This window comes from Uloborus diversus, chromosome 6 (assembly GCF_026930045.1).
Source record: "Uloborus diversus isolate 005 chromosome 6, Udiv.v.3.1, whole genome shotgun sequence".
NCBI classification, from domain to species: Eukaryota; Metazoa; Arthropoda; class Arachnida; order Araneae; family Uloboridae; genus Uloborus; species Uloborus diversus.
In genome coordinates, this window is record NC_072736.1 from 16,784,596 (window position 1) to 16,810,013 (window position 25,418).

The following is a 25,418-nucleotide window of genomic DNA, read 5'->3' on the forward strand; positions in this document are numbered from 1 at the left end:
AAGCCCGACTTCCACAGTACACACAGGCCATAGGGACCCGTTTAGAGGATATGCAACCATTCACAGTATAACAACACATTCACACAAAGAAAGGACAAGGGCAGAAGAGCAAAAGTACATCCATGCCCAAACCGGGATTCGAACCGAGGATGTAGTTTCAGATCTAAGACACGCCAACAGAAACGTCACGTCTCTTCACATTCAAAGATGTCAATCATAAAGTTTACCATACTTTTATAGGTGTTGCAAACTGGCTATGAAATTATACATTTGAGATAAATTGTATCCGATCTATGTGAGAGCACGCACCTATTTCTTTCAGTTATTGACGCAAAAAATTATTATTATTTTCAAAGAGGCATATAAGGAAATAGTGTCAGGTCACACGACTACTTCCTTATATGATCCCCATAACAAAGCGCACTGCACAACAGATTTTTAAAGCAATTTTACATTTGAAAAAATTGTAAAAGAAACTTTTTTTTCCTTTTCTAATTGTATAGTGTATCGTGGTCTGTTTTGTCCTTAGAGCAGAAATTATAAATGGAGGGAGCAAATCCAATCACTGGCTTAGCAAAAGCTTGGTTAAATTCAAAGCACATGCGTAAAGGTCAGAATCGGTGCAGATCAGGTAAACTCTATGAGCGCAACAAAACCGACCTTGATGGCCGAGAGGGAAAAGCTCTTGCTCTGCGACCAGTCTGAGATTCGCGTTCTGCGTTCGGAACCCACTCGGGTCATTTCCTCTCTTAGTGCAATAACAATATCCTGTTTGTTTCTTCAAATAAATAAATATTGTATATTAAAATAATTGATGTACAGTAAAACCTGTCTACAACGATACTGGTAGGACCTAAAAAAATATCGTAATTGACAGGTTATCGTTATAGACAGTTTGATTATTCATGCTGACATTTTGCTGGGACCAAAAACGTTTTCGTTATAGACAGTATCGTTTTACACAGGTTTCACTGTATATTGGTTGTTGAGAAGTATGAACTTGATAAATTGTTCAAGAAAGTCAGGTGAAAGCTTAATTTTTGCTGATGTATCATTGTTAAAGCAATTTCTCTGTAAGCATACGAAAAATTCTGGTGTAACCCTTCGCAGAAATGAGTAAGACGTTGCACTGTGGTTACATTTTGATGGTGTAACCTTACACAAGTTATAGGTAACTTTATACTAGGGGTGCGACATCGATGTCGATGTTTTGGAAACATCGATTTTTTTGTTAAAACATCGATGTTTTACTTTCGATGTTTTCGGAACATCGATGTTTTGGTTTCGATGTTTTTTCGATGCTGATGTTTTTGTATTATAATTGAAAATTATAATAAAATTTGCTCCAATTTTCTCGCTAGGTAATTAAGTTTACTTACGGAATTGCTCCAAAAATTTCATTTATTTGTGCACATTTAAAAAGATCGATTTTTCTGTGTAAAGGATGAATTTTGGGAAGATCACTACAAGATGGTAAAAGATAACTGGAGGAAGATGTCAAAGCTATTGGAAGAACTCTACACTGATAGTCTGTTGCTAGAACTTACAGTCGATTCTAACGCTCCAATTCTTAAACTAAAGGGGAATCCTATATATTACTACGGTGAACATTATAACTGTAAAAATTCGGAACCGTTAAAAATTGTGTCGAAGTATTTGACAGTGATGGCGACTTTTGTTTCATCGAAAAGAGATTTTTCTCTGCCTGGTGGAATAGTTAGCGAAAAGAGAAATGCGCTTGAACATCAAATATTGGGGGTTACTTATCGTCTATCCAGGAGCGGATACAGACTAACATTTAAGGGGATTCATGCTAAAGAGTGACCCTAACACCTCCTCCATGAATAAACCAATGGTTTTTGGTATGAAAAATTTCTGAAACTGCTTAGGTGCTTGAAAAATACCACATCGGTCAAGAATGTGGCACCTAATAGGACAAAAACCTCACGAATAAATTTTGTAAACAATTTAAAGAAGTAGTATTTCAAGTATTTACTTTTAAAAATAATTCAAAAACTGAAAAAAAATTGAAATCATTTACATTTTATCCATAAAGTGTTTGAATACAATTCGAACGGATAATATTGTCGACGTTTTAAGGGGGGGGGGGGTCATGACCCCTATGACCCTCCCCTTGTATCCGCCACTGCCTAGGTGGGCACCCCTGCGAAAATCTATCTATAATGAGGTTTTGCGCTAACACGACACTCAAATTTAACATTTCTTGCAAGATAATAAATCCTAAACACTTATTTAAACTAATAAACTATTTACAGCACATTTAAAAATAAACTCATTACGACTAAAAACTGAACTATCTAAAAATTACCACAGAAAGAAATTCTAATCTATAGAGACTTTACATAAAAAAAACATTTACGAACTCAAATGTTTTATTGATTAAAGCGATGCCAGAAGCTTTTGATATGGTTTTATAAAAACTATCGTTGATTAAATTTGTTGCTTATAAAAAGCAAACGGGTATGAGACACTTCTTTGTTACTTTTCATTATACTGGCTCCTGAACCCAGCGCCGCAGGGACTGGGTAACTGTCTCAAGAAAAGCTATTTTTACTGTCTACATATTTTAAATACATATGCTATAAATAGAAAAGTGACAGTTAATACCCCCCCCCCAAAAAAAAATAATTGAGAACTATTTACTGTTTCTTATTATGGTTTCGGTCCGACTTTTTTTTCTTTTCAAGCAGTCATTTTTACTACTCAAATGCAATGAACTTTGAAACTGATTACAAAGTATTGTCGCAGATTTTGATGGGAGGAGGGGGTCATGCCCCTCATGATCCCCCTCCTTGTATACACTTCTTACGGTTTCGATCAAGTTTTTATTTTTTCGAGCAAACATTCAAATAATGTTGCGGGTTGGGGGTGGGATGTTATGACCCCTTTGATCCCCTCACTTGTATCCGTCACTGCGTCTACCGCCAACAAGCCGCCCCTCAATTACTCACAATTTGTGTTTAATTATATAGCACTAACAGTACAAAACATATTTCTTGCTCTTAAATATAATTGTCAGAATTAATTTTGTACTTTTAATACAATTTGCACGACTCTTTCTCATCCTACAACTGACCTTTTCGCACATTTGACTAGTTTGTATTAATTGTTGCATGACTTATTATCATTTGTCTTATTATAGTACCAAGATGTTGCGAAATTATTCTTATTAAATTGTATTCATGATTTACGGTTCAGTAGTTTCAATATATTCGTAGGGTTCGTATTCTTTTGTATTGCTTAAATTAGACGCAATGCCAAAAGAATTCCCTGATCCATTCAGAAACATTTGTTAGGGATTATCATCTATATAAGTTTGTAGTGTAGCATATTAAAAAATGTATGTTAAATATTGACAAAAAGATCGATGTTTTAAAACATCGATATTTTTTGGTCGATGTATCAATACCATCGATGTTTTAATTTCCAACATCAAAGTTCTGAAACATCGATGTTTTGCCATCGTTGTCGCACCTCTACTTTATACCAGTTATATCAGTTAAGTTGCTCCAGATTAATGGAGGCAGCTAAGCTACCACCGATTTTATGGAGTAAGGTTATACAATTTTTTTTACAGTGCCAGTTGTGCAATTTTAATTTAATTTCCTTTTTGTAAGAGCAAGTGTTATACTTTCTGACATTGCTTTTATGCTCTTTCACTTAAAACCAATCTCGTATAGATGAATTTGCCCTCACAAACATGAAAGTCAAAGCGAAATCTATTGTCTCTCAAATGGCATTAAATGGAATTTCTTTTTAAAACTACAGTGAAAACTAAGTTTCAGCAATGGGGTTGTTTCCCTCCGTTTAAAAGTACTACTTTTAGTCACTGAAGTTGATAAAATAAGCCCCCCCCCAAAAAAAAAAAAATTGAATTTTGACATCTTGAACTCAAATTATGTTTTTCGCAATCACGAGTGTGTGTATGTAGGCGTGTGTGTTTGTGTGTGGGGGGGGGGAGGGTATGTGTGCTTGGTGTGTAGGGGGTATGTGTATGTGTGTGTAGGCATGTGTGTTTGTGTCTGTGTGCTGGCGTAAGATTGTGGGTAGTTGTATGTATGAATGTGCGTGTGTGGGGGGGGGGGGGTATGTGTATGTGTGTGTAGGCATATGTGTTTGTGTCTGTGTGCAGGCATGAATGTGTGGGTAATTGTGTGTATGTGTGTGTAGGTGTATGTGTTTGTGTGTGTGTGCATGTGTGCGTGTGTTTGTGTAGTTGTGTATGTATGCGCGTGTGTGTAGGACATGGATGCAACCTGGAGACCGCTTTCGCTATAGGAGCAGCATCGTGAGGAACCGGTCGACGGTGATGGTGCGGAGGGTGGCAGTGGGAAAATAAAGTGATAGGAAGCCAGAAACAGTCAAGTGAGAGCAATAAGCAATCGTGATTGCTCAAAAAAAAAAAAAAAAAAAAAAAAAAAAAAAAAAAAAAACATGGGTGAGGACGTTTACGGGACGGTTATAAGGAGGAAAACGTTTAATTTGTTATTAATTTTTTAAAATGTCCAATTTTTCAAATAAGGTTGGTCTTTATGACGTCACAAGTGATGAGCTTCGGCGCGCACTGTACTGGCGTGTTGAATGTTGACGCTTGCTGTCTACTGCGTTTCCAGGTTATGATGATTCAGAGGCGAATTAAATATTGCGTTCTACGCTTGCTATCAACTATATCGTTTCCAGTACGTGAATAAAGAAGCGAATTAAATATTGCGCTCTGAGCTAATGGCATCAGTGAATGACATTTCATCACTTGTGATGCCATGCGCAAAAGCGTAAAAAAGGAAATTGAATCTGCGCACCAATTAAAATAATTGTTTAAATATATTAACTTTGTGAAATTATTTTAAAAATTGTCAAATCCTATGTTTTTTAGCATGCTCTTTCAGAAAAAAGTATTATTACAATTTCAGAAACGATCCCATTACGACGAGGGCAATGCTCGAACAAGGTCGATAGCCCTAAAAGAAACTCAAATCTCTCTACCAAAAAATAATTTCAGGAATAACGTTAGCAATTAGCTTCTTAAATAAAACGCACGGTTAAAAAAAATGAAACTAACTCGTTGCAAAGCAATAAAATAAAAATTAACACGCTAAGTGCTTTGAGATTCAAAACAGAACAGAAACGATGCTTTCAAGAACATATTCCGCATCATTAACCAAATACAAAGCCTAATTTAACGCTGTTTTTAAGCTAATTAACGACAAGTGAGTAAAGTTAAGAGCTACTTTAAGTTCAATAAACTGAGGAATATTTTATTACTGAAAAGGAAAGCATTTAATTGACTTTTCCCGCTGTTATAATTTCCATGTTGATTATTCTGCGTGTTAGACTTCCATACAGCAAATCTTAAGCAACATTTTGAACCAAAACCATTAAAATTTTAGTGAATAAAAAAAAATAAGAGCAAGAATTTAGTAAAAAATGTCTGAAATAGTGGTTTCATTATGAAGGACCACTAAAACTGGGGGTGCCTACTCCCTACCAGCAAAGGCGCACCCCCCTTAAATCGCAAAGACTCCCCAAAAGTAAGAGCCCCTCCAGAAACGAAAAAAGTCCCCTCAAAACAAACCCCTAAAAATTTCAATGTCGAAGTCAGCGATATGCCCCCCCCCCCCTCCCCTAGGTGGGCAACCCAGCTAAAACAGCAAGACTGAAAGAAGTAAAAAATACTGTGAAGCAATGACTGAGTGATATTCATTCCGCTGCAAAGGATTCAACAGAATTTTCGAACCGTTGGGTATTATATACATCCTATAAAGAGTTGGATTTTTTTTTCACGGCACCATACTCATTTACCACCTCCGACAGAGAAATGTACAGGCTGACAGACCGATAGATAAATAAATAAACATGCATATTTTTGCAGTAACAGGATTTTCGCCCACTGACCGAAATAAAGTGTTTTTAAGGCCCCATTTTGTTATTTTTTATTGAAGGTAACTATCTGAAACAGGGTGAGATTTTAATGAGTAATCATTCCATGTTTTTTGTTTCATTAAAAACATAGATTGGGTACCATCCATCTTACAATAGATTAGTGACTGTCCTCAAGAAGATCTATATTCGGACAGTTGCCTTATTATAGCTAAAGCAGTGTATCGAACTTATGGTCCTACATAGTGTCCTTTTATTTTATTTTTCGTGTTCATAACACGACAACCCACAAGTCAACCATTGGGTACTATGGATACTTTGTGTCTCTCCTAGCTTCTACCTGCGGCACCCCTATGCGCCGCGGCACCTGCTTTGGGAACACCTGTCAAAGGGATGGAAAAAATCTATGGAAGTTGTATTAATCAATCTATATATATAAAAATGAATGTTTGTCTGTATGTCATCCATGAACTCAAAAACTACCCGGCAGATTTGGCTGAAACTTTCACCGTTTGTTATTTTTGGTACTGGGAATGTTTATAGACCAGTTCAAAAAAAAATCCGATCGATAGTTCCTTTTTTATTCCAATTTAAGTCACAATCCATTGGATAAATACGAATAAAGTTATTGGCTGCAGAAATTAATTCGCGTGAAAGATCTCATTGATAAGAAGTTAGCTGTTGCCATTTTTCTTGAGTTTGAGCAAATAAATTCTTTCTTTATTGTTTTATGGCTTTTCATGCAACGGGGGGATTTAAAACTTTTTCTATTTGATATTTTTAGCGATTGATTGATCTTGCAAACTGCGTGAGTACAAAATTTGAGTATAGTCACGGCTTCACTTGATACCTGGACCGATTATTATGAAAATTGCTATATATATGTATTTTTCCACGGTGAAGGTGCATAATATGCTCATTGAAGCCACTCGTCACCAGGTGGCACTGCAGAGTAGCAACTTCTGTCCCGTTCAACCGATTGTCATGAAAATCAGTATAATGATGTATTTTTTTTGTTGGCGTAGCAACGCGCGTCGGGTACAGCTAGTATAAAATATAAAAACATAATATTATCGTCATGCATTAAAATAAATGCTTTTCTAGAACTAATTCGTACTGATAGTCAGGAGTGCCACAAATTTAAATTTTTGGGATGAAGAAACTCTCAATTTACCAAACGAAACTCTGAATTAGCCTCCTGTAATTATATGGGACTCTGTATAAGTTGTGATGAGAATATGGTAGTGGAAGTGGTATCTCTACACATCGCAGTATAGCAGTATATGCGCCATTAGCAGCAATGGCCAGGCACGGTAAGCATCGTTGAGGAACATATATTTGAAATGATGGTTTTTGATTCCGACTCAGCAAGACTTTCGCATTCGGTTCCAACTAGGCCGACAAGATCCTGTTCAACTAGAAAAGCTATTGACGTTGTGAAAATCATTCCAGGGTTTTTCTTACATTCCTATAGAAAAATCGCTGGCCAGCAGCATGTTTCAGTGCTAAACACTTCGGAGGTTTCTAGATGGACGCTCCACTGAGTATAACATATTTTCCAGCGTTGAAACGGTATGGGGTCGAACCAGCGTTTTTTTTTTTTTTTACTTCCTTTTACATATTAAAGAAAATATTGTATTTGCGAAAAGATTTCCCTCAAATTTCGACCTAATTTTCCTTTTTACTCTACTCATCCCCGAATGAATGTTGAGGGTTTTTTCAACCCTACACAGGGGCGCCGACTTGCAAAAATCATTGGGGGGGCTGGCCCAGTCATCACCGGGGGTTTAAGGGGTTATGTAATCCCATGGAGGTTCCCCCCCCCCAAATAAAGGTCGATTGTTGTGCCTTGAAAATGCCAATTTACATATTTTCTGGTGTGTATAATTTAAAAAACAAACAGTATGTGGCATGGCGTTTTCAAAGTAAAACAATCCAAAAATTGGTATACAAATTTTTCTGATTCAACTAGATCATGTCACTTGTCTTAGTAGGAGACATTTTTTTGTTCTATTTTATGGGGAGTCATGCAGTGCTGTAGCTAGGCATGGAAAAGGTAGGGCGCTTGACTTGCATTGAAGGGCACTGCCAGAGACACCGACTTAAAAAATATCGGGGGAAAGGGGGCATGCCGCAGGACATTTTCTAAATTTGAGATGAAAAATAGTGAATTTTAAAGTTTTTTTAAAATCATATAATCAACATTAGAACCTCGAAAACTCGACAAGCCCGACACATATTTTTTGGCTTCGAAAAACGGAAGAAATAAATACAAACACACACAGTATTTTTGTAAAAAGGAAATTTAATTTACGCATGCTTTTTAAGACCAGTTGTTTTTACATTAGTGACATCGGCTAACATATTCAAGTGTAAACGCAATCTTTCATCATTTAGGTCATTTTTGAAAAACTCAGTTGATTTTTCAAAATGTTCTCTTCTCTTTCACCTCTGTTTAATAAAAGCAAGCACTCTTGTTCAACTGCAATGACCTGTGTGCGTCCAGTTGATGTAAATCGCCCAATAATGCAAAATTGCACCATTTTACAAACCTCAATGTATATTGCCTTGTAGTACAGTCAACTCCCGTCTTACGCGAGGGATGCATTCCAAGACCTCTCGCGTAGGTCGAATTTTCGCGTTGTGGAAAAGGGTATGTGTAAAATTTTTTATAAACGTACCCAATTATTTCAGACACTTGTAAACACCCCCTCAAACTGTTAAAAACCATCTCTTAACTAACTGTACATTACTGTCTCTTACATAAAGAACTGAATGTTTACTTGTATTTAAAAAAAAAAACGTTTTATTCAACATAAAATACTGCTGCGATGTACAAAATCAATGCTTAATGGGAAAGAAAGAAAAAATAAACCGGTATACGGTAGACACAGTATATAGTAAGAAAAGCAAATGCATCTTTAGTTGTACTGTACAGTCGATCAATTAATGATATTCGTACACAATACATGAGCAGTTTCCATTTTCATAAAGTTTTGCAAGACACTACTCGGTGATTTTTTACGGATTTCCTTTTCTTGACTTGTAATTGTATGTACGGAAGAATCACTCATACCTAATTCTCGTGCTACCTTCAACGCATTTTTAAGTTGACCATCAGCTTTTCAAGAAGCTCTAGCTTTTCTTTAATTGTCATGAAACTTTCTCTTTTTATCTTCACAAACTTTAGATGAAACAGCGCTCTTAGGTGTCATTATATTTCATTAACTTTCGCATTTAAAATGAAAAGGGAACTTCTACTCTCAGTGATGGTAAAAGGATAAAGATACATTCATGAAAAAAAAATTTTTAGTAACCAATAACAAAGCTGATAAGAACACACCACGATTCCCTTCCGAGAATTTTCGTGTTGCGGTGAGGAATTCGCGTTAGGTCTGAATACTGGAGAAAAAATCGTGTTTATAGCTATTTCGCATAAGTAGCGCGAGTCAAATGTTTTCCTTTGGGATTTTGAAAGTGTGCGGCGAGCTGCCTTCATTGTTTTCATACTTCTTTGGTACACGTCGATTCCGAGGAAGGGAAGGATCATCATTTTGTGAAGGTCTTCTTTTAAACACGATTCCCAAAAGTATTCAAAACTATCACGCCTCCCATTTTATATACAAATCAAACTCTCATATATATTTTTCCAGGTCAGCAACACTTAGGTGAGCGCGCCGCAGCGCTGCCCACCGGCAACAGACTTGACCCGTAAGTTCGCGCATTGGGACAAATTTTTACAGTACTCGCAGCACTGTAACACTATCATCATTCGCACCACTCGTTTTCAGTTAACCTGCTTACACAACCGTAATAATTATTTGTTTTAACTCATTACTGAATATATTTTACAAGGTAAACTATCTTCAAACAAGGAAAATAAAAGATAAATTTATGAGTTTAGAAAGCATAATGTAACTTAGAATTTTCTTGATTTATTGGGGGGGCTCTGCCCCCTCAAAAATATTTTTGAGGGGGCTCGGGCCCCCTCAAGCCCCATGGAGTCGGCGCCACTGACCCTACATCATGTGCGTAATATGACTAAGAACGTATGGACGCTCGAAATATCCGTTTTGACCATCCCCGAGTGAATTACCAGTTTTCTTGTGACATCTGTATGTGCGTATGTATGTATCTCGTATAACTCAGAAACGGTCTGTCGTAGAAAGTTGAAATTTCGTGTGTAGATTCCTAGTGGAGTCTAGTTTTTTACCTCCCTTTTTGGCTGCATTCGGATGTTCCAAACGGGTCTTTAACACCTTTTTTGGGGGAAAATAAGCGTTAATTTCAGTGCACACTGAAGTGATGTTATTATTTGGCGAACACTTGGTGATATATCACCAAGCTTTCGGTCACCAAGTTTTGTCGCCAAGTTGGTGACAAATTTGATGAAAAAGCTATTGTTCGAATTTGGTTTCAATTTGGCTCTACTGGCGATATTTCGAGAGTCCATTGAATAAAGTTAAAATTGTCGGTATCGGGACACGTAATATCTGTAAAACGCTTTTTTGCAGCTGTCCACGACAAACTACTTAATACTTGAAATGTGTTTAGATTTCTTAATGTGAGTGACGCACCGAATCAAGTAAGGTTATGGTGTTGGGCCTTTTCTGAAAGTGTTAATTAAAGTGTCATTATTTGGCCAAAAAGGAAGTTATGTGGTGCTCACATCAGCTCGTTTTCTTTCAGTGCAGTACCTGCGGCTCTAAAGTTTCATACCCAATCATGATTTTTGTTCATCTGGAATAGGTCAAACGTCTGCCAACTTGAAACCGATCTTGAAATTCTTGCTGAGTAGGAATCAAAGAACCACCATTTTGAATATGCTCTTCCACAACACATGACGATACTTATCGTGCCATGTCATCGCTGTTACTGCAAATGGCACACACACCGCTACCTGTCTATATAACTTCCAAAACCGTTCCTCACCACAACTCACACAGCGCCCTCTACAAATATAAAAGTTCAATATGTAGGATCCTATACGTACATATACACACCAATTGCTACTAATGTAAAGTAACATTGGGCATCATTTGAAAAAAATAAAACAAAAGCAATATTCCTAGCAATTCCACTGTTGTCTCTTTGTTTAGGGGTCCGGGACACATTCTGAATTTTTTTTTTATTATATACTTTAGAGTTTTGAATTTTTTTTACACTGATTCACCATATAATTAATAAGCAAAATCACAACATAAATATGAAAAAAAAGTTTTTTTTTTAATTTAAATTTAATTTGCTTTTTTTTTTAAAAAATGGGGTTGCTTTTAAATTGCTATAACTCAAAATATTGCTGGTCAATTTTCAAATTTTTTTTCAAAAAAGTATGCACGAATATCTAAGCTTTTAATTTTTATTTGGCGATTTTTAAAATATCGATTCAATAAAAAATAAAAAATATTTGAAGAAAAACTTCGAAAAATTCGAAGATACTTTAAAAAAAAAATCATATTTTTTGCAGTTAACATTTTTTTTTAAATCGCCGAATAAAAATTAAAGTAAACTGTTTGAAAAAGACATGCTTCAAATTTCATTACTTTATCTTCATTGGTTTCTGACTTATAAGAGTTTGAATGCAAGAAATCGGGAAAAATTGCATCATGGAGAAAAACGCGTTTAAAGTTTTAAAGTTAAATACACCTTAGTTAGGTGCGTGCAACAAAAAGAATTATATCTTTCGTTCTAATAAAGATAGAAACACAATTCAAATTCCTTTTTAAGCAGTAAAAACAGAGTAATTTTTTAAATGAAAAAAAAAGCAAAATTTGACGATTTTTGTGTTTCGGACCCCTTTAAAGAATTGCCGAATACAATTTGCTGAGTAAGAATATTTTTAGGAGGTCACAGTTACCTTCCATGACTTCCCATCGGAATGCTCCAGCTGGCTGTATGGGCATCAGGTACACATTGAAAATAGTAATAAGGAAAACGAATGAATTGTATGAAAATCTATAGCACAGAATCAATAAACTGCTATTGTTAACACAGTCAGACAGTGAAAATTATGCAGCTAAAGTATCTAATTTCATTTTTACTCTCATGGGAAATCTACATCAAAATTCTGTCGAATGAAAACTAATTAAGTGTAACTGATGAAATTTAATGAACTGGAGTGGTACTGAATTAAATAGAGGAAAATTTAATGAAATGTAATTAAGTTTAAATGGAAAGGCTGCTATACGAGCAAATTAACTTTTAATATGCTAAATAACAAGTAACAGAACGATATAGAAGAATATAAAATTCCATGCTGTATATTAAATACTTATGTTAGAGATAACTTCATTAAATACCACTTTAAATGTGATAAAACTCTGACGTTACAGAGATTTTATCAGTTTTGAACATTTACAAACAGCAAACAGCAAATTTACCAATTAAATTCCTTCCATCTGAGGAGTGACATCGAAAAGTGAATTTAAAGTTCAGAAAAGGTATAAATACTTTAATTCTGAAAATAGCCTTCAATATATCTTAAATTATATTTAATTTATCAAATTTCAGCGAAAGTAGTATAAAAAAGTTGCATCTGAAAATTTTACGAATTTAGTGTTTATGTAAATCACTAAAAGTTATTTTTTTTCCTTTCCTTCTTTCTTGTTGAGGGGGGGGGATGACACCAAAATTTACCGCCCCGGTTGACACTCGTATAGGAACATCACTGCTTCTATATATTGTTATTAAAACTAAGACGAATAGAAAAATAAGATCAATGCAGAAAAAAGAACCTTTGAAAGCATACAGAAGTTTTATTTGCGTATCTTAAAGTGCTATGTGTGTTACAGGAGTACGTTACAGTGGCTTTATGTGTTAAGTCTCGGTTACCTAACAAAAATGAATGCTCAGTTCCTTCCACACTCTGCGCAATATAGTACTGTTAACGTTATTGATATCACGTGTTATTTTTGTGTACTTTTTCTTGCAGGGGTACGAGAAAGATAACTATCAGCTATCAAAGGGACTTCAGGCCCTCAAACAATGAAGGACTGTGTGCCAGGCACCTTGCCTTCAGAAAACAACACAATAGATGGTGCCATCTACGGACAGTTCGAGAATTTAGAACCAGGCCAGGAGCCGAATAACTTTCTGGTCTGGCACCCCCAGAGGTATCGTTTCAATTGGAGAACATTGTGACCACGAGCATATTTAACGTCGTCCAGTCACAAAAAAAAATTAGTTTATGAACCGCCTTTGCTTCGTGATTTAACAGAACTATGAGAAAGAATAACCTGTGCTGTCAATAATTTTGATATTAATATGTTCCAGAAACTGAATTATCGCCGAAATGGGGAAGGCACAATCGCAAGAGTTCACACATAAAATACCTTTAAGATTCGTGCAGGTAGGGTAGAACGGGGCACGTTTACGCAGATTTTTTTCAATGAATTTTCTAATTTTTATGTTTTAACCTAGGAAATTTGATTACTTTGTGGTTTATAAAACAGTTAATGAAGCCAAAATTTCTTTGTTCAGTTGTTGCTTTTTAATCCGTAAAAATAATGTTTTTTAAGTCCAAGTTGGTTGCATAAACTTGCTCCGAACACAAAGCCAGTTTACACATCGAGTGGGGCACGTTTACGCATATTAAAAATGATAACAAAGAGTAAGTGATATAGATATTTAATCAAATATAAATGTTTTATGTATCTTAAAACACTTTAAAAATAAAAAAAATCACAAAAATATAATTAAAGAACATTTTATAGGTTTAACTAAAGTCATAGGGCTTACAGCTAATTAAAAACATAAACTATTTAGTCACCTTCTTCATCACTGTTAGATTTTACTAATGAGAGCACCTGGGTTCTCATGGGCTCTTAACTGGCCATGACTGCTTGTCAAAGTATTTTCACCGTTTGAGGATTGCTGAGAGTCCCAATTGTCCTCTTTGCAACTCAAATCAAGAAAGGGACATTCGCCACCTGCACCCTTGCACTGAGCTTTCCAGACCGTCATTGGGAGGCGAGACAGCGTATAGGCAGCTGGTATTTTTACTGAATTCCCTGTTCTGTGCCTTTTGTTTGTATTTTCTATTTTGTTCTTCGTCACTTCTTTTTGCTGCCAGTCATTGGACATACATATCAAAAAAAAAAAAAAAAAAAAAAAAACATTTAATTAATTGGGACCGGGGGAATCTCGGATAATCAAGTTATTCGGATTTCAGAACATATTATGCTTTTCACATGTCCTGTACAAAGGAAAAGTTAGAAAGTGGCTAAAATTGATCATAAGGCTTATCCTAGAAACGTTTGCACATATTTTGATGGTGAATAACTAAGAAACTTTCTAGATAATAAAAGAATTTCTTTGTGAATTATTAAGATTATGTATTCATTTTATATACAAATTAGTATGATGTAATTAATTATTTTCGAGGAAGTAATGGCACTTTTTGTTTGATACTGCACATCAATTTTTACACAGTTATTTTAAAACTTTCTTGCTCTCTTGCAGCTAAAATTTCTTGAAAGTTGCGAGATTTTCATTATACCTCGTATCTTTTCGAAGTATCTGTTTAGCAAGAACTTAACAACATTTTCTAGATGTAGTTCAGGAGTTGGAGGATTGAATTTCTCATCAACCAATTAATTTTTTTTTGGTAAATAACTAATCTCTTGCCAATTTATATACGTAGTATGAAGTGGCTAAATCAAGCCAAAAGAGTTCAGAGATTTTGAGCTTTTGTAGAGGTGACAAGACACTTCTTCCAGAAACTCATTGACGCAAAAGTGGAAGTTATTGTGCCCTCAAAGGAGAAAAGAGAGGTTTTATCGCAACATTGACAAATTCCCGGCCAGACAAGAAAATTGCAGCTTTATTTTTCAATGGAAATGTTTTTTTTTTTTTTTAAATAAGAAAGTGAAGGTCCATCCCTGCAGTACTAAAATACTAACACCCAGCTATTGTGCAAAAATCACCTTTGCTATCATATTATACGATTTCGTGTCACTTTCAAACCAATCGTGTAAAATTTTGGACCTTACGTTTTTCATATTTCTATATCATTTTATTCATAAATATTTACTTCCAAAATGTAGATAACAAAACTATTTAAAGTCCAAACTTTTTATCCATATACAGAACATTTAGGGTTTAATTAAAGATGCAACTGAAAATCACTTTAAAAACTGTAAAAGACTTTCTGGCACGAGCCTTAAGTGTTGCAGAATGTAAAATAGTGTTTATTTAATAACTAATAGTAAACACAGAGCATAAATAGTATTACAGAAGAAAATAACTACATTGATAAACATACAATAAATGTACAGTGCGTTATTGTACTACTGTGCACAAGGCCAAACTTTCGCAGTTTAAAAAAGTCACTCGTTTTCTTTTGAAACAATGATGAAGTGCAATAATAAGGCTGCTAAATCTCCCAGTGTAATAATCGGTATCTTGAGTTTAAATTTCAAGGTAAAAATCTTACCATTTTCCGATTCTTTCTGGGCGTTTGCATCTTTTGACTTCATGGAGAGTTACTAAAATTGACTTAAAAAATCACAGTACTATCAAACTAAAAAAAATTCAATATATTAACAATATTTACAAATTCAAAGAACAAGCTTTGCAAATCGGACTGTATTGAAAAATCATCTTCGTTGTTCTAACGATTCTATTTATTTTTTATCTCAATCAGTTCACTTCAAATCAGGAAAGCGGTGGGCGAAAGGAAAAGTTCAAAAAATAAAAGTTCAAGGCTAACCTTAATCGCGACATCCTCCCACCTTGAGCTCTTCACCAATGAAGAACTCAATCTGCTGTGAAGCCTAGTCTCTTGGGTTCTTTTACTATTTGTCCACTTCGCGTTACCACTGGTTCCTGGTTCTTCCGAGTAGTGGCTTTATCTCTCAAAAGGGTACCTTCATCGTTTTCTGTTATTTCTAAACTGTACACACGTTGCACAGGACGTGTGACAATTCCGGACTTAGTTTTTATGCGGACAACTCTGGCAATGCCATCCTTGCCTGGTAGGATTTCAAGAATTCGTCCAAGGGGCCATTGCAATCGTTTTAGGTTGTCTGATCCTATGAGAACAATTTCGCCTACAGAAGGAGGCTTAGCTTCCTTTGGACATTTTCTTGCATGTTTCAGTTGTCCAAGGTATTCTTGCCGAAATCTCTTTCGTAGGTCTGCACGTACTCGTTGTAGATATGAATGTCTTTTTCGCAAGTAGGTGACATCTACCATATCGATATCAGGTACGCCACATTCTCTGGTTTTTTGGAGGAACATGGAAAGAACCAGTGCAACCAAATCATTTACATCTTCTGACAAGTACGTTAAAGGTCTCGAGTTTATCAGGCTTTCGTTATCACACATTACTGTGTTCAGCTCTTCGTAAGTCAGTGAAGCTTGACCTAAAACTCGACGCAGAATTTGCTTTATCGTACCTATCAACCGCTCCCACCAAGGGGCTAAAAGTGGTATGAACCTCCAGGTTATTTTCTTCAGCGACAACCGTGATTCGATCTTTCCCCAATCTAGTTTGCTTAATTCATTGTGAACTTTAACGAAGTTGCCTCCATTATCGGAATATAAAATTTCTGGCCTTCCTCGTCTAGCAATAAATCTTCTTAACGCTTGGAAAAAGGTTTCTGCTGTTAAAGAGGTTATCAGTTCTATATGCACCGCACGATACACAGCACAAGTGTAGAGAACTATCCAGGCTTTCGTTCCGTCTCTCAAGTATAACGGTCCAGCAAGATCTGTGCCTGTGATTTCGAATATTGTTGCATCTCTAACTCTATCCTCAGGTAAAGGAGGGCATTTCGGTTCTGAATGGGTCACAGTGAATCGTTTGCATCGTACACATGTCGAGATAGCTTTTCTTACCGTTTTCCGGTTCTAGAGAATCCAATAGTTCTCTCTGAGATGATTCATCAACGCCTGAACTCCAGTATGTCTGAGTTCTTGATGCTTACTTTCTATGAGCATGTTCACGATTCGGTGTTGCGATGGCAAAATTATTGGCAATCGAAAATTCTTTTTATCTTTTCTTCTAAAAATTCTCGTTTCTACTCTTAGGAGACCACTTTTATCAAGCACGGGATTAAGTTGTCTAATTCTTTGTTCATTGGTTCCTTCTGGAAATGATTCTCGTTGTACCATCCTAAGTAAACTTTTTTCCGCATTTTTTATCTCCTGTACACTTAGATTTCCTTTTTGTTTAGAATTTTTAGACTTCGAATTCAAGTAGAACCTATAAATCCATCCAATGATTCTAATGAGTCTCGGGTAATTTGAGTATCTGTGAAACATATCTTCGCTTTCCACATTGACTTGGGTATTTATCGCAGTACTCCTTCGCTTTTCTCGAGAAATTTCTTCATCATTGAAAACCAAATCAAATTGTGGCCATTCGTCTTCATTCTTCTTTAACCAAAGCGGGCCCTCCCACCATCTCATCGCCAGCAGTTGTTTAGCTGAGCAGCCCCTGGAAGGAAGGTCGGCTGGATTCTCTACTCCTTTCACAAATTTCCATGAATTTGGCTTTGTTAACTTCCTGATTTCACGTACTCTGTTAGCCACGAAAACTGTCCATATTTCTTCTTTTTGTATCCAAGACAAGACAACAGTCGAGTCTGTCCAAAATGTAAGTTCAACATTCTGCCATTGCAAACTTTCTAAAACTGATGTGCATAGTCTTGCTCCAACAGTGGCAGCAATCAATTCAAGACGAGGTATAGTTATCTGCTTGGCAGGAGCCACTCTGGATTTCGAAGCTAATAAGTGAACCTCAAACTCTGTGTCCGTCTGGATTCTTAAAAATACCGTAGCAGCATAGGCACGCCCGCTGGCATCACAAAACGTGTGGATGCTACAAGACTTCTTATTCTTTTCATGGCACTGCACCCATCGTGGAATTGAGACTTCTTTTAGCAGACAGAGGTCTTCAAACCAATGAAGAAAATTTTCTTTCATGCTTTCGTCTACTTCTGCATCCCAGGATATTCCAGATTTCCATAAGTCTTGCAACATCAGCTTAGGTAGAAGGAGAACTGGACTCACAAAACCCACTGGATCAAACACTTTGTGTGTAACAGCTAGAATTACTCGTTTAGTGATTTTGTCAAAATGTTGGTCTTCTATCCAAGTCAAACTCAATTTAATTGTATCCGTTTTTCGGTTCCAAATCAATCCTAAAAGATTTGTTTCGACTTCAGGGTTTTTATCGTTCGAATATTGCCAACATCTTAGGTTAAATTTTGCTTTTGCCATAATGTTACGAGATTCTTCAATGAAATTTTGAAGTTCAGCTTCACTTTCAAGGCTGGATAAAACGTTATCTACGTAAAAACTATGTTTCAGTTTTTCTACAACTTTCTGATCGTGTTCTGTATTTTTCATGCAATTTTGAAAATGATAATCTAAAACTGAACCCAATAAAAATGAACTACTATTTACTCCGAACACAACTTTGGTGTGCTGAAATATTTTCAGTTCCTTTGTATCTATGTTCTTCCATCAGAAAAATTTAAGATATTCTCTATCTGGTGGCCTAATGCTAATCTGTAAAAAAGCTTTTTCTATGTCTGCAACGACACCGTATTTATTCTCTCTGAATCTTAGCAAAAGTGATGGGATTAATTCAATTAAATTGGGTCCAGCTTCTAAACATTGATTCAGTGACAGCGAAAACTTAGTTCTTGCGGACGCATCAAACACAGGCCGTATGGGAGTAGAACTGCTTTCTTTAATCACTGGTCTGTGGGGCAAGTAGTGTCCGCTATCAATATTTTCGCTTTGTTTCACTTCCTCGATTATGCCTGAATCTTCCCAATTTTTTAAGACTTCATCATATCGATTAATTAAATTTTGAGAGCAAAGTTTCCGTGTTGTTGTCTCCAGGCGTTTAAGCGATAATTCTTTATTTGTAGGTAATGGTAGACGATCTTCGGCCCATGGTAATGCCACTTCATGCCGTCCTTCATTATTTATAAAAACAGAATTCTGAAATTGCATTTTCATTTGCAAATCCTTTTCTTCCTTGCCTTTTTTAATGATCGGATCAGTAATGCCTATCACATCAAGGTTCCACATTTCTGTAATGGTAAAATCTTTCATAAATAAATTCGTTACCACCATTGTAGAATTGTCATCATGATCGCCAAATGGCATTTTCCCCATCAAGGTCCATCCAAGATGTGTTCCGACCGCTACGAGTCCACATGGCAGAACTATGACTTTTCCAGTGAGAAGCTTACCTGCTACATCAGCTCCAATTAATAAATCTATGTCTTCAGATTCTGTTTCTTTTGGAATCAATTGATCTGTCAAAATTATATTCCTTTTGTTCAATTCTTGCGCACATGGATCTAACTTCAAAGTTGGTATTTTAGAACATATTTTTTCTTGGTTAAGTACCTCAAAATTGCAGTGATATTCTTTGTTAATACTGCTGACTAATACTCTGTGCCGGTAATGTTTTTCTATGTGTTCTTTACCACCAAACAAATTATGTATAACATTCTCTTCTTTAAGACGATCATACTGCATTTCTTCAGCGGCTCGTTTACTCAGATATGACCGTTGGGAGCCAGAATCAATAAGACACCTCACGATTTTTCCTCCCTTTTTGTCTCGTAATCTGACGTACAAGGTCTGCAACAGAATGTTCGGACTACAAGTGCGGTTACTTAGCACTGTGTCATTCATAGCTTTTTGACCGTCATTCTCTTTCAGCACGTCTGTTTTTAATTTATCGCGCTCTTGGTGTTTATTTTCGTTGCACATTATAGTTGCATGTTTTCCATTACATCGTTCACAATTGATTCTTACTTTACACGTTCGAGTTCTATGACCCACTTTAAGGCAGCAAAAACAACAGCCCTTTTTCATTAATATCTTCTTTCTATCATCTAAATTCATTTTCAGAAATTATCGGCAAGCAGATGATTCATGATTTTTCTTCTCACAAAATACACACGTGTTTGAATTTGTGGAACCAAAAAGTCCGACTGCAGTTGGAATCTTCTCTTCTTCCCCTCTACTCGAGCGAGGTGGTGAGGAATGTTTCTTCATTCGCCTCGAATCGAAACTGAAACTTTCTTTCGCTAAGGAAATTCTTTCTTCCCCTTCAACCTCTGTTTTCAAAAAATTCATTAGAGAGGTCAATTTATTTAATTCTTTAGTATTTTCATTTTTGAAAGTCATGCTTCTTTCCCATATTCTAATAATATCTTCTGGTAAACAACTTTCAACTAATGGATACAAAATCGAAGCGTATTTATCGGAAGTAACACCCAGGGAATTTAATGCTCGGATATGTGATTCTATTTTATCATATAACTTGGCCAGGTGCATCTTCTTTTGACCCATTGAATTCGTCAAAACTAGACTCAATAATTCTCTTATATATACTTCAATGAGCAAGTCTTCCCTACCGAATCTAGCAGTTAAGCATTCAATTGCTTGTTCATAATTTTCCGCAGATGGGGGAAACGAATCAACGAGTTCCCTGGCACGGGAGCCTTCTACAGTAGCTTGAGTCAAATAAATAAATTTATCTTCAGGTGCTATATTTATGTCTTCATGACTTTTTCTGAACTGACCCCAAAAACCGAGCCACTCCTTAATTTCCCCATTAAATTTTTTCAACTCCACTCGCGGTAACTTAAATCGGCGTTTATTTAACTCCGTTTCAGTCACAACAGTTGAAATTTCATTATTAGTACTGCGCAGCATTTTTTCAGCTTTCGTTCTAAGTCGTATGAATTTTTCTTTGTACGACTCATACACATTATATTCAACATCAAAATCCTCTTGAGCACAATCAGAATCATTAGCTAATATTTCATGAATTTCTTTTTCTTTCATATCAAGTACACACCATTTCTCACTCAACTGGTTAATTAAGACTTCTATTTCACCTTGACTACAATCTGTAGCTTTTAAGTATTCTTCCAGTTGGTTAGCGATTCTCGAAAAACCACTTCGTAATGGAGTGCGTAATTTCTTCAAACTCTCCATCATTTATATTAAGAAAAAACTATCTTGATCAAATACTATTAGTTTTTAAACTTAATTCAATATAATTACAAACGCCCACCCGGGGGCGCCAAAAAATGTAATAATCGGTATCTTGAGTTTAAATTTCAAGGTAAAAATCTTACCATTTTCCGATTCTTTCTGGGCGTTTGCATCTTTTGACTTCATGGAGAGTTACTAAAATTGACTAAAAAAAATCACAGTACTATCAAACTAAAAAAAATTCAATATATTAACAATATTTACAAATTCAAAGAACAAGCTTTGCAAATCGGACTGTATTGAAAAATCATCTTCGTTGTTCTAACGATTCTATTTATTTTTTATCTCAATCAGTTCACTTCAAATCAGGAAAGCGGTGGGCGAAAGGAAAAGTTCAAAAAATAAAAGTTCAAGGCTAACCTTGATCGCGACGCCCAGTATGCGCTACATTAATCATATTTACAGTCCATGAATTTCATCTCTGCAGTGTTCGGATTAGTTGCAGGAGGGGATGCAAGGGAAGTCATGGGAGTCATCACCCCCCCCCCCCCTCTCGCCGACAATAGTATTCGTCTGCATTGTGTTCAATCACTTTGAAAAATTGCAAACGATTTCAGTAGTTTTTGCAATTCAATCATTATTTTTGAAAGTAATAATTTGAAATACTACTTCTTTTCATTGCTTACGACATTCATTTGTTACGTTTATGCACCATTATGTGCATTATTCCTGGTAGATTTGGTGTTTTTCACTGACACCCAAGCAGTTTCTGAAATGTTTTGCATCGAAAACCGTAGATTCATTCATGGGGGGGGGGGAGGGGGGAATCACATTCTTCACCATGACTGCCACTAAAACGGTAGCTTGTATCCGCCTCCGACTCTAAACTCTTCATACAAATACAATCAAGCCCGCACTCTCAGAAATGGACTTTCATATTCGACGAAATTTTCTTCGTTTCTGACGAAATCGCTTCCAGGGATATGCTCCGAGCGAACATTTCGTCAAATTGAGGAAACTGCTTTCGTCTCTGGTTTGAAGATGCGAATTTCGTCAAATGTAACGAAATATTTCTTCATTCTAGTTTCGTCAAATCGACAATCATTTTCGTAGTTTTGAGAGTATTAGTTTCGTCAAAGTAATTTCGTCATATTTGAGTATGTTAATTTCGTAATTTTTTGAGTTTATTTATTTCTTTTATTTTGATTTTTCTTCTTTGAGCTGATTAGTTTTCTTTCTTTTTTTTTTTTTTCGACAATACTGACGAACCTCGTTAATTCGAACACGCTTAAAAAGAATTACTTCTAAAACGGACTTTTTTGTATTCTCTGTCCCATTGTTTTTTGTTTTTCGGATAAGACGAATTCTGTTAAGAATAATCAATTTTAATGATCCATTAAAGTTCGTTTTAACGAGGTTCGACTGCATCTTATAAGATTTAATCAAATCTTTACTTCAGAATCTTACCACCATAATTTCCCACTTTGATGCGCATAGTCACTCACAGGCCCGTCATTACGGGGGGTAATCAGGGGGGGATGACATCCCCCCCTTGATTTTTGAACATTTATTCTTTACGTACGAAAGGCCGTGGTTTTAGTTGGTTCGCTATAAAAATTTTGAAGAGTGTACACTTTTTTCCACAATTGGAAAAAAAAATCGAACTGACTGGCCTGCACTCCCCCCCTCCGCCTAAAGCAAAAGGCAAGTATTTGTTGAAAAAAGAGACACATAAAAAATGTTAAAAAAATTTTTATTAATGTAAAAATACAAGCAGACAATTTCTTTAAAATGTAAAAATAATTATTGCAAATTCAAGTTAAAGAACAATGAAATGATGTCTGGGAATTAGGGCTTTACGGTGCATCGATGCATCGTAAAATACCGATGTACAGTACACCCTACATCATTACACCGGTTTAGAATAAAAACCTCTAAACCGATAGATCGGTATGCTCCACAACTTTGCTTACATCCAAGCTTTTTTTTTTTTATCCAAGCAAAAAAAAAAAAAAAAAAGGAACGGAAACCCGCATGTTAGTCCGGTCCCATAAACTCCCCATGGTATCTAACTAAACCCCCCATAAGAGGGATTTTCCTGCAAAAAATCTATTTTTTGCCGGATCCTTTCCATATTTGGTACAGAGGTTCATTCTTGATGCTCAGGAATACTCATTGAGCAGTTTTCGTCCAGCTATTGGGGGGGGGGGGGGGAACAACCCTCATGGGGGATCTCCTTATAAAAGCTAAGTTTTTGTCCGATTTTTCCAAATTTGGCACAGAGGTCCTTTGATGCTCGGGAATGCACACACAATGGTTCTAGTCCCTCCATGGGGGGGGGGGGCAACGCCCATGGGGTTTCTCCTTACAAAAACCAAGTTCTGTCGGATTTCTTCTAAATTTAGCAAAGAGGTCGTTTGGTGCTCGGGAATTCAAAAAGTAGTTATGGTCCCTCTATTGTGGGGGGGGGGAGAAGGAACCCCATTGGGGGTGCTTCTTATAAAAACCACGTTTTTGTCGAATCTTTTCCAAATTTTACAGCGGTCTTTTAATGCTCGGGAATTCAAGCAGGATAATTTCCGTTCTTCTATGGGAGGGGGGGGGGAGGCAACCCCTCATTGGGGTTATTCTTATAAAAACCAATTTCAGTCGGATTTCTTCTAAATTTGGCATAGAGGTCGTTTGATGCTCGGGAATTCAAGCAGGGTAGTTTTCCTTCCTCTATGGGGGGGGGGGGGGCAACCCCCACTGGGGTACCCCTTATAAAAAGCAAGTTTTTGTGGGATCTTTTCTGAATTTGGCACAGAACTTCTTTGATGCTCAGGAATTCTCACTGGGGAGTTTTCGTCCAGCTATTGGGGTCTATTTTTTTTTTTTTTCAAAAACCAGTTTTTATAAGATCTCTTAACAATTTGACAGGAATTCCTTTGATGCTCGAGAGTTCCCCCATTTTATTCCCGCTATGCATGGGGCGCGTGGGTTTTTGTCGGATCTATTCCAAGTTTGGTACATTTGTCCTTTGATGTTTGTGAATTCCCATAGGGTAGTTTTCGTGCCAAATTTGGGAAAATTCTGACAAAAACTTCGATTTTTGCAAGGAGAACTCCCCTAATCGGAGGTTTCCCACCTATTGCGGGAAGAATAAATCAAACTGCTTCAACTACTCGCGATGTAAGTTTGGCGATGCATCACGATGTAAAAATTCCTACATCGTCCAGTCCTACTGGGAATATAGAAGTGCTACTTCCTCAGCAGACATTGGGTTCTGGAAGAATAAGACATAGGTTACTTTTATGCAGAGTTACATCAATATTTGCTCAAGAGAAAATTGCTGGGGATTTACTTCTTCATTGCATCGCATAAAAAATTCAAAAAAAAAAAAGATTTTTTTAAAACTAATACCATAAATTTTAAAGAAATAGTGCAATAAAATGCACAGTTTTAAGTTTGTATATCTTTGTTCGAAAATTAGATATAGAAAATAAAATTAGATAATCTTGAGAAATAGCTTACCTTTTTCTTTTTTCAATCGATTATTTGTCTTATTAATTTTGCTTCTATGTAGAATGCTTGCTTGGCAAAATTTATGTTTAATACAGGAAGTGTATTATTGCATGCAGTACATACTTTATACTTTGAAGTACTTTGTTACATACTTCATATTTACCTGTCTGGAACTTCAAGGGAAATTAGGTCCCTTTATATAACATAATTGATTAGAACTTTACTGATTTACTAAGATAGCTCCATAAGCATTAATGCAACCATGGTCAACGCTAAGACAGAATTGCAAGTAAGAGATTCAAAGGTATGTAATGAAAATAGTGACTAGCGTATCGAGAAAAGTTTATTAGTTTTTTATCATATACTTTTTATTTTCCTTTCAATTTTTCAATTGAAATTTTACATAGACATTTTACTTTGTCTGCAGCAAAAACCATTACTCTAACTTAAATTTGGACTTACTAGTAGTTTATCTATGAATGGCTTCTGAAGGGAATTCCCTTTCTCTTACTGATAATTCCTTGAAGCAGCAAATATGGCAATAAAATTAATGCTGCATTTATTTTAGCTGTAGAAACTATGAATAACGGAAAAATTCATTATTATCACAAATCAGGTAACACAAATTAACATAGGATTTAGGGTACTAAATGTGAAAATAAACAACAAAGAACGCTTTATAATTGTTATTATTTTCAAACATGCTGCTAACTTACCTTTTTTTTTACATCAAGGTTACCTTCAATAACTTATTTTAAATTTGGGAAAAATTGAAAAAATATTGAAAATATTTAGCTGCAAAGCACAAAGATATATATTTCTTTATGGAAATTAATATTTTCTTTGTAACTTAAAATGCTTTGTTTTAAATTAATACTTACTTTACTTCATGTTTTATTTCGCAAGTAAAACCATTCAATAGAAAAAAAAGAAAAGAAACAGACTCAACAAATAGTGAAGTATTGACACAACATAAACAAGAGACAGCTGCAGAAGGGGATGACATTACATAAACAACATGGGGTGCGACTTTAATAAGT

At 35.8% G+C, this 25,418-nt stretch overlaps 1 protein-coding gene across 1 annotated transcript in view; it reads right to left on the reverse strand.

Annotated features, from left to right (window-relative positions):
* LOC129224242 (alpha-glucosidase-like) overlaps positions 1 to 25,418 on the reverse strand; it is a 198,144-nt gene that overhangs the window by 153,178 nt on the left and 19,548 nt on the right. The window contains exon 5 of the mRNA XM_054858667.1: positions 19,110 to 19,506. Coding sequence (XP_054714642.1) covers positions 19,110 to 19,506 — 397 coding nt within the window. The remainder of the gene's footprint in view (positions 1 to 19,109; positions 19,507 to 25,418) is intronic.